The sequence below is a fragment of the Mixophyes fleayi genome, chromosome 1, assembly GCF_038048845.1.
Source record: "Mixophyes fleayi isolate aMixFle1 chromosome 1, aMixFle1.hap1, whole genome shotgun sequence".
Classification (NCBI taxonomy): Eukaryota; Metazoa; Chordata; class Amphibia; order Anura; family Limnodynastidae; genus Mixophyes; species Mixophyes fleayi.
This window is the reverse complement of record NC_134402.1, coordinates 3397937-3408699: the sequence shown is the minus strand read 5'-3', so window position 1 is coordinate 3408699 and position 10763 is coordinate 3397937. Positions and strand designations below refer to the sequence as shown.

The 10763-nt window shown below is 42.7% G+C and overlaps 1 protein-coding gene across 1 annotated transcript in view; it reads right to left on the bottom strand.

Moving 5' to 3' along the window:
• Window positions 1-756: 756 nt before the first annotated feature.
• LOC142098071 (RING finger protein 145-like) overlaps window positions 757-10763 on the bottom strand; it is a 42918-nt gene continuing 32911 nt past the window's right edge. Inside the window, exons 8-12 of the mRNA XM_075180580.1 lie at window positions 10481-10663; window positions 9907-10054; window positions 7574-7930; window positions 1141-1925; window positions 757-1096 (exon numbers count right to left, since the gene is read on the bottom strand). Coding sequence (XP_075036681.1) covers window positions 1593-1925; window positions 7574-7930; window positions 9907-10054; window positions 10481-10663 — 1021 coding nt within the window. The 3' untranslated portion in view covers window positions 757-1096; window positions 1141-1592. The remainder of the gene's footprint in view (window positions 1097-1140; window positions 1926-7573; window positions 7931-9906; window positions 10055-10480; window positions 10664-10763) is intronic.

Sequence of the window (10763 nt, the reverse complement as noted above, 5' to 3'; positions counted from 1 at the left end):
GCTCAGATTTAAAGGCAGGCTAACACACGTTGGGGTAGCATAATTTTGTACTTTCCATGGCATACATTACCTTTGCTGGCGTTAGACTGTCTTATTAAGAGCACTGTGAAAGTGGGGGACAGTTTGTTATTACTTTGCAAATTAGGAAACCAAACCATCTGCTTCCAACTTCCCATAAATGTTGGGTTCACATTAGATCCGTTTTACTGGTAAGCAATTCAGTACTGGCATAATTAAGAGAAAGGTCTGATTTAAGCTTGTCCGTTGTCTCCATATTCCACCGAAATTGGATCAAATGACCCTTCTATAACTACGTGTCTGAGTATGGGCAAAGAATCGGAAAGGAGGAGTGACAGGCATTTGTCCTAAATCTGTTACTGCTTCTCACACTTATACCCATTTGAAGGCCTAGAAACGGAAACTGGCTGACGTGAGAGTGCAGCAGAAAGTACTGTGGGACTAAGACTAAAGATGGTGACATTTTATCAATGAGAATCATGTTTATTATGGGGTGGGGAAAACAAAACATCAAGGACAGGATCTCCTTTGCAGATGAAGGCTTCTTTAGGAAACACAGTAGAAAAAAAGGCTTCAAGCCAGGTGTACTTTTTATGCTGTGCCTCAGTCGATGCTTCAGAATGGTTTATATGGAGCATGAAAAATGAAAAATAGCCAAGAAATTTGCACTACTTCAAAGAGACGCGACGCTGAGACTCCGAGCGGAGTCATTGACAGAGCAGGAAACATTAAGATCCACACGTTTGAAGATTGGATTTATTTAGCACATTACTATGCATATTGCATATGGAGGAGAAGGCAGCAGGGTATAACAAAATGAGGTCACGTAACGTAGAATAGAAAGGCGAGCGGCTGACAAGTTCGCATTATGGCTCTGTGTGAACTGCCCATAAACTCGGGTCTTGGGGCAAACTCTTTGGACATCCTTATTAAATCCCAGGGATTATTAGAAAACCTGACCTGTGACTGGCTCGCTACGCCAGTTGTTGCTCCTGTTCGAGAGCTCTGGTTTAATTTATATTATTCTAGAATGAACAATGAACTTGCAGCACTCCTCTACAGGGGCCAGAATGCACTACTCCATTCTCTAGGAGTCACCAGCTAGGCTTATGGCTTCTTTACTGTGATAGACACAAAGACTTGTCGTGGTCTTACTGCACATATCGTAGACTCGCTGATCTTCTGTTCCTGCAGCTGTGGATCAGTTCATTGCTGTGATTAACATCTCTACATTAATCTCAGGGACTGGACTAATACTGTGCCCTGAACAACCCAATATCTGAAATGCCCCAATTATCTCATCCACTGCTCTTTAGAATACTTGAGTATTTCTGGAAAATCACAGTCTAGTTCCTGTGTACCGTACGAGCAGGAGGCTATTATATCGTCTCTCTATATCTGTAAAGTTATTCCCAACAATCTCTCCTAACGACTCCATTATAATTCATCACTGAGGCTCTGCTCTCCTCTGACTCCACACCTTTCTGTCTCTGGCCTTATTCAGTCTTCCATCACTCTTCAATCTGGTCTCTAGTTTATTGTGCTTTCCAAGTTTTATTTTTTTTAACACCTCGTCACTTCCCTACCAACTCGGCATCTGCCACGTCCACCAAACCATCGTGTCCTCCTGGAGCTGTTTCCAGCTCGGAATTGTCCTGTCCCCCTGCACTGTATTCTTCGTTTGTCTCCACTTCCGGCCTCGCTTCCTCCTCTGCTGCAGCCCGTCCGTTTCCTGACCCAGCGGCTGTGTCCTCCGCCTGTGTCTGTGACTCCATCCGCCTGCCAGCGCCCGATGGCTTCACCTGTTGGTGACACAATGGGCAGGTGTCCTGTACGTACAGCCACTTACGCAGACAGTTCGCGTGGAAGAAGTGGCTGCATGGGGTGATGACCGCCACGGACATTTCCTGCAAGGTTGGAAAATCCATCAATGAGTGAAAAACAAATATTCTCACATGTTCAAAAAGGAAAAAAGAACTAGAGAACATGAGACGAGTGTCACAAGATCTCCATGAATCTGAAGAACAATAACATAACGAGGAGTAAATATTCCATTTCCAAATAAATTATACAACTAGCGAGGACACTGCAGTATTATATTCGATTAGTATAGACTATATTGAATGGATCAATATTAGAATAAGTGTCTAACTTTCAGTGCTAAAACTATTATCACTGTATAACACATATATAATGCTGACATATAAACTCCTGTAAATAATATCTGTATAAATTTGAAAATTATTAAAAGATATTACAAGTTACCTGTGGCCTGAATAAAAGCAAAGTCGTGGAACTCCTCCAAGACTTATAGTATCCTTGTAATTCACAGCAGGAGATACAACAACAACAACAACAACAACAACAACAACAACAACAACAACAACTAGCGCTACATCCTCAAAAAGCATAAACCAAACAGTATTGGAAATAGCACATGAATATTAGAGAAAGGGGCATCTACATGAAATAGGGTTATAGAACCTATATAACCATATAAGACCACACCCTACTCGACTATAAAAATTTTCAGACCGTAGTCATCTAAAAACATATACATTTATTAAATTACTAGTGAGCTGTGAAGGATATCCTTATTTTTGCCAACTTCTGACACACTGTCAATACGGTGGCCATGTGAGGTCATGCCTCACGTAAGCCAGAGAGTGTTAAAGATAATATACTTTCCATGTTTTACAAACACTGTCTATAAACAATACTTATATCTTCTCTCCTTCATATATACATTAGAAAGATACAACAATGCATAAAACCCACCTGCACCAGCTCCATCCACATGAAGAATACTGAGAACTAGAGATGGGCGGGTCCGGTTCCCCAAGAACCGTACCACCCGAACTTTCGGTATCCGAGTACCGAGCTGAGTAGCTCGGTACTCTCCCGCCCGCTCCGAATCGAGGCCGAACGTCATTGTGACATCGTCGGATCTCGGGGCTCGGTTCTCGCGATACTTCTAGATTATAAATACACGCCTCCACAGCAATCCATCGCCATTTGACAGAGGGAGAGAGCAGGGTGTAGTCACAGGCTGATTAGAGCAGGGACAGAGAATACAATATTCTTATTCCAATTGTTGTAACAAAAATCGCTAGAGAGGAGGAGAGGGGTTTATTTTATTTTTTTTAATATTTCGCAGCCACCAGTGCTTTTGGGGTGTCCCCCCTAATTGTGCATAAATATTTCTGGCTGTCAAAATTACTATCTGTCAGCAGTATCTACCAAATAATTTTTAGCACTACAAGTACTTTGGGCTGAGAATGGATTCAAAGCAGTCCACATAGGATCAGAATGAGCAACCAGGTTCTGTCACCAGTCCTGATGTTAGTGTTCCCAGTACGTCATCTGGCCAAGGCGATGTCAAACTACAGAGTGTTTCGAAATCAGTCCAAAAAACAAAAACGAAAAAAAAAAAATGTACTGTGTTGAAGCGAAAAAGAAGTGTTACTGAGCAAAAGTTAAGTGCCGATAAAAAAAAAATTGCCAACATGCCATTCTACACACGCAGTGGCAAAGAGAGAATGAGGCCTTCACCTTTGCCTATTAGTGGCAGATCCCAAAAAGTTACAGAGCCTACAATTGGTGCACAACTACTGTTACGCGTCAAAGCCGAGCTGCAAGATAACAGTAAGGCATTAGAGGATAATGTTTGCTCTGATTCACAAATGACACCAATCCCTGTGGAGAGTCCATCCACCAGTGGGATGTCTAATCGTGAGCATTCTGTTAGTGTACCCATAAAGAAGGGCCCTTTCAGCAGTTCTGCTGATGTGTGCCTGAACAGCCCGAGTGTAGCCGCTGATACACAAATTGAGGATGCCACTTTGGAAATAGAAGAAGAGGATGAGGGGGAGATTTGTGGAGGTGACGAGGGCGCTAATGAGGATGTTGATGATTATGATGCAGACAGATACCAAATTGCCTTTCTCAATTTCTATTTCTATTCTAGATGATATAACGGCTGAATAGTTTTCTATTTTTCTCCTAGTGGAGAGGGGATCTGATGCAGACAGATACCAAACTACCTTGGTCCATTTCTTTGTATATTCGAATTTCTAGTTCCACAGTCTGTGCAGGCTGCTTTTTTTAATATTCAACTACAAGTGTAGGGTGTAATATACACCCAAAGACGATGGCTACATTGCCAATAATCAAAGATGGAGGAGGTAGACAACCAGGTAATTGTTATATATTTTATATTTCTAACATCCCCTCCCCCCCCCTCCCTTTTTTTCCTCCTTTTTCTGTCTATATATTTTTCCTGGGCTATATGAACTTTTTGGAATAACTTCTGCTTTTTGAACATTTTATATGTTCAATATCTTTATATAGAAGTGTATTTAATTTTGTGCTAGGTCTGGTAATTATGGATTGTGGGTGTCTATGTATCTCTGTCCTATCAATACAGGCCGGTGTTTGAACTGAGTGAGGATATGTCTTTTTATATATATACATTAGAGATTTTTTAACTGCTGTTTTGTCTGTCAATTTGTAAATATGTGGTTATATACCACTCAGAGTTCACTGCATCGATAAGCCTACACTGTGGTCATTTAAAGATCACTATAAGGTGTCTAATTAACCAATCACTTCATCAGTTGATTGATTGACTATTTAAGCAAGCCTCACCAAACCCCATTAGCTTTGAGAAAGTGCCTTGCATTGGCACGAAACGCGTCAGAGGGGGGTTTTTGTGTCTTATATCCGGATATTGAGTGTTCCTCCTATCATACCACTCCAGCGTGTGTTCATATACTGGATTCTTGTTGCTATTTTCATCAACTATTCATCCCTGCATGGTCCGAGTTATACCGTTGTGTGTGCGAGCAGAGTAAATCATCATAGGCTTACACTTGCCTGCACAGCCGCCCGGAATGCACTGATGTCAGGAAAGGGTGATCATCCTCACGGGACTTAAGCCATGTAACGGAGCTTGTGCTGATTTAGGTTGACTAACTCCGGATTAAGGAGGTTGTTTCTATAAATCAACATTACAGCCGCTCCGACGGACTACGAAGAATCAGGTGACCGGGTTAAACACCCGATTTTATTTACTAATTGGAGAACTTTTTATTGTTGGACATATCTACTGTCACCTCTGTGATGAATGAACGTGCCCTATTTGGGTATGAGCTATACTCGGAACTGAGTGTATGAGTGATGGTCACACTCTCTGCTATTCAGCTGATTTCACTATACAGCCGCGGGTGTTTCTAGCTAATTTTACCATTGGTTCACATTTTATTGTGTCATTCATGTGATATATGCATTTATACCATTGAATTTTAATGTTATGCTTTTGACTGTTTGCCATATTTTCCTAGTTGGAGCATCATAAAGATATTCTAGTGAGATCTTTTTTGTTCAGTGCCTCTCTCTACCCCCAAGCAATCTTCCACGATAATACTCATTGTATTTTGCGCTTCCCTACAGCGCAGCCCTTATTGTTTGTTAACCAGGTTTGTCTGTATAATTTGCAGACAAGTGTTCGAATTAAGGGCGGCCTACCAGGGAGAAAACTGTTTTTTTCATAATTTATTAGCTTTAGAATTACCTCACTTATCTAAGAAACTGGTGGAGCACTAAATTAGGTTATTTTAGACCAAAAAAAAATTGTATTTTTTTCGAAAATAGCAAAACAAAACCAAAGAAAACCAAAACACGCAAGGGCGGTTTTGCAAAACCAAAACCGAAACCAAAACACGAAGGTAATCCAGATCCAAAACCGAATCCAAAATCAAAAACACGGGGCTCAGTGACCATCTCTACTGAGAACATTTCACAATACACAACCATGTTGAATCCCTCTTTATGATATTTTAGTGGGACACAGACAATGAATTATGCCCCAACATTACAAGACAAGACGCTGAGACCCCAGTCCTCTTACCTCTGACTCTCTGCTCCCCTTCTCTTCCCCAGTTTACCATAACCCCAGCACGGAGACAGACTCAATAGAGAGAACAGAAATCCCACATTGCTGGGTGGGCTGCTCTATGTCCCTCTACAGCAAACCTCTATCCCCAATTTCTCCATCTATACTGGGAGGACACAAATGGAGGAATGTCCCGAAGCCAATGTTTTACGGGAGGGGAAGAATATCTAATGAGTGACAGCCACCCGAAGGAATTGATACAAGATATATAAATTCACAGCACTGGAAATTAAACCATCGCGCTCGCAGACAGTTTATTTTGTTTTTATGTGTTTTAGCTTTATTAAATGAATGGTGTATTTTTGTCCTATTCCACGGACTATTTTTATTCATCTGCAATAGTGAATTTATACATCTTGTATCTCTTTCTCTAACAGGACACACAGGTCCTTTGCAGCTGCAGGAGCTTTTGCCACCTCTCTTGCTAGCGCTTCCATTTTTGATTAATCCCGCATGGTTTATTCAGGGCTAGGGATTTTGTGTTGTGTTTTGACCTGAAGGAATTCCCTGCCAAAGGCAGCCACCGCCAGGGGTAGACTTCATGGAACACCAAGTACAGGTACTGGTGAAGACGTGTCCAGCTGACACAGGAGATCGGAGGAAAGGTATCTTTCATGTGAGAAAGCACAAGAGAACAGAATGGAGAAGATCAAAAGGAGCACCTTGTAGGATTCTGAAAATTACATCAATGTCCCACAGAAATGTGATAAGGAGGCCCAAGGTGGCCTGTGCCTTACGTGGAAGCTCATTCCTCCCTTTCTGAGTCCCGGCAGTAATCCGGACAGGAGGACCAATAACGGAGGTAATATCCCCCTTCTCCCCACTCTCCCTGTCGCAGGGTCAATCGGTCAAACATGCCGAAATGGCCATGCCCCCTGTATCTGCATCCATCACAATTTACAGAGCACTTTCATTACCTGGGAGCGGTTGGGTATTAAATATCGATGTTGATAACACCGACATTACTTACCCAGACATTGCGATGAAAATTGGTGGTGTTAAGGGGGCAATGCAAGTACGCAGCAGCTGGACAACATAGGATTATTAAAAAGCATTGTCCATGCGGCGCGTACTTGCATCGTCCCCTTAACACCACCAATAATAGTGTCGCCTTTACAACGGACGTCATTCTGTGGGACGGAGGAAATTCTTGTGAGTCAGTTTTTTCAACAGTCGGGGAATATGAAGATGTCAGGAATCACAGTTTAGTCATCACAACGTCGGGGTAAGTAGGGTCGGTGTTATTTATGTCGTAAAAAAGATAGGTCCGCACCAGGAAAAGAACTTTCCTCCAATATCCAGTATAATATTACTAATTTACACACGGTCATAGGGGGAGCTCTTCCAACTTAACAAGAAATATATCAACTATAAGACTAGAGCTGGAATAGTCCAAGTCACTCCAGTACAATGCACTTGTTAAAACTATTTTAAATAGTAATTTTAATATTACAAGTTTGGTGAATGAACAAACTTATAGAACATGTCAGCTTTCACCAAGGGGATGGGACAGATTTTTTAAGGTAGCTCCTTATCACTGGGTCTTTATCTATATTGATGTCAGTTAGTGGCTTTACTTGCCCTGACCCCAGCCTCACCTACCTGGAAACAAATCGAGCAGATGTCATTGTGGGCCCTCAGCTGCCCCTTAGTGGCCCTTGGCAGAGAGCTGATTTTCTTGGAGGCATCCTTCCTCAGCAGGAAGCTCTTCCATCCAGACCGTGCCCTGAGCCAGAGATTAAAGTAAGAGTGGACGATGATAATAGAGACTCCCATCCAGCTCCACTCCCCAAACATGGACTCCAAAGTGCCGTAAGCCACCACGCAGAGCGCCACCAGGAACTCTAACACGCGGCTCACAGCGTTCACACCGTAAATAATCTCATCCATCTGCTCCACGCGGCTGTCCTGGAAGAGCTCCTTCATGAACAGAGTATAAATAAAGAGAGTGCCCAGGACCTACAGGCAGAAGGATCTGTGAGAGAAGCAACACAAACGTATGTATACAACACGTACAACTCCCTAGAATATGGGCCTAAGTACACTGCACGTTGGATGCATGGACTAAACTTCATACTGAGCTGTGACTGACTGCAAAGACTAATGTGACAGGAGCTTCACATTGCGCATCTCCTGATATACTCTGTGCTGCTGGGGGACCCTGCTCCTTCCACTATATAACTCTCAGTCTGTGGTTTCCTGCTGCCTCCATTCCCCTCCTCACATCATGTCACTGCCCCTGTCACATGCAGCTCTGTCCTCACTAACACATCACTCATCTCCTGATATACTCTGTGCTGCTGGGGACCCTGCTCCTTCCACTATATAACGCTCAGTCTGTGGCTTCCTGCTGCCTCCATTCCCCTCCTCACATCATGTCACTGCCCCTGTCACATGCAGCCATGTCCTCACTAACACATCACTCATCTCCTGATATACTCTGTGCTGCTGGGGGACCCTGCTCCTTCCAATATATAACTCTCAGTCTGTGGCTTCCTGCTGCCTCCATTCCCCTCCTCACATCATGTCACTGCCCCTGTCACATGCAGCCCTGTCCTCACTAACACATCACTCATCTCCTGATATACTCTGTGCTGCTGGGGACCCTGCTCCTTCCACTATATAACTCTCAGTCTGTGGCTTCCTGCTGCCTCCATTCCCCTCCTCACATCATGTCACTGCCCCTGTCACATGCAGCCCTGCCCTCCATAATACAATCACACAAGTCTACAAATCACTACCTCCCACAAGTTCAGCTGGAAAGTTCTTTCCTGAGAATCTATATATTAATAGCATAGGTATGACTTTTATAAGCGACTTATTTCTATGATGTTGTCCGAGCAGGGCACATCATATACCAAATTATAGGTCTTGGTTTGTTGATTTGCAAAAAAAAAAATATGTATATATTGCGCTATAATCGGTTGCATAGTTTCGGAGTTATTTCGCAAACCATTTACAACTATGCATTACCATTGTCCTCTGGGAAAAGTGACAGTTGGCAATACACCTGTGCACCTGCTGGTTGCTCTGGAACATATGACCTGCTGGGTGGTCTGGGGACTGTGACAGTTATTTGCAGCCACATATATGTGTGTGTTGCAGGGACCATGCCCAGCAATGTAACTTCGATGGAAGAATGTATACATATATTGTAGTGTATAAAAAAATTCTTCACTTCCTTTAATATAAAGATTAATATTGTTATTTATTCATTATTTTCAGTTGTTACAATATTTACCTGTAATTTAGTGCAAAAAAAAAAAGGTTAATGAATTATATTATTAGTAATTTAGTAATTGCCCTTCACTTTAATTTAATGCATTTACCGCTGAGTTTCTCTAGTATGGTTTAAATAAAGAAAGTGTCATTCAAAAATCACAAAAAAGGTTCTAAAAATTCTAAAAAGGAGAGCAAAGCTTAAACAAGGAGTAACTTTCAACCTGGGAAAAACCATGCTGCACCCCTTGCATTGTAACATCGTTTGTCCCGGAGAACATTTACTCCTCTTTTTGCCTTACTTTCCTTTATCACTCAGGCCCAGCGTCTTTAGATTATTTATATAACTCTGACATTGACTTTGGCTCCCACTGTGGCTAATTAGCAGGTTATTTGGGGCGCTGTCTGTAAGATAAAAGGGTGTTTAATCCTCATAGAATGCTGAGGTCTTCACTATTTTAAGGAAAATATAAAGTCACTGACGCAGTGCGGAGCCTCCTTACCCGAAACGTGATTTGTGTGCTCAGTTTTCTATGTTAATGAGCTGTTGTGTGATTCAACAAATAACTGATATAGCAAAAACAAGTACATTTCCACCCAAAATGGGTATCCTTGTGTGTCGCACGGTACTTTCATCTATACTGATATACGGCACCAAGCTGGGGAATCTATAAGACACAGAGGACATCACAGACCCCATGACAGTGCCCGGTTACCTGCAGGGATGTGAGGAGGCAGCTGGACACCAGAATCAGCAGCCAGAAGTCCATACGGAAGAAATGAGAGATCTTGTACGCCATGAAAGAGGGGAACACCAGCAGGAAGAGGCAAACAGCGATCCCACGCATGTGTTTCCATGGACTCCTGAAGGGAGACACCAAACACATCACAACACTGAGCGGTAGAGCAGTTCGTTAGAGGATGTGAGGTCATAGAATGACGGACCTCCGGACAGAAGAGAGGATCACTGGCTCATCTGATGGATGTAGCAACACATATCCCTTTCTGGGAGATCTCCATCGACAAGCTGGGTTCCTTACAATCATCGGTTTCTCCATAAAGCTTGTTCTGCTACTACGTGACATGGTATAGTTCTTAGTGGCCCGAGACAACGCAGCACGAGTCAAGATTTGACTAGTGAGTTGTTCCATGAGACATTGCTGTAAGCCATTAGGTGATGAGAAAGTGATGCTCTTAGGTACTCAGACAAGAGGGATAGAGGACAAGTACTCTCTACAGAGTATTCTGATAGACAGTGATACTATGTAATACATCAAACACGATTATTACCTGTTACCGGTAGCAGCCAGTGCCAGCACTATGGGATCTGCGATCTCAATCATAGACTGGAGGGTGGAGGCGACCACGATGAAGAGAATAATACTAAGGAGGAACGTTCTCTGTAGGACCTCCAGATCCAGAAGTCCCGTCTGTAGAGCTAGCATCATAAGTGTTACTCCCTCTGTTACTCCCCTGTCCAAGCAGATAAACAGTATGTTAATACTCCCTCTGTTACTCCCATGCAGATCACAGCCTGGTAGTGATCTTTCTGTTACTATAATGTACAGAGTAT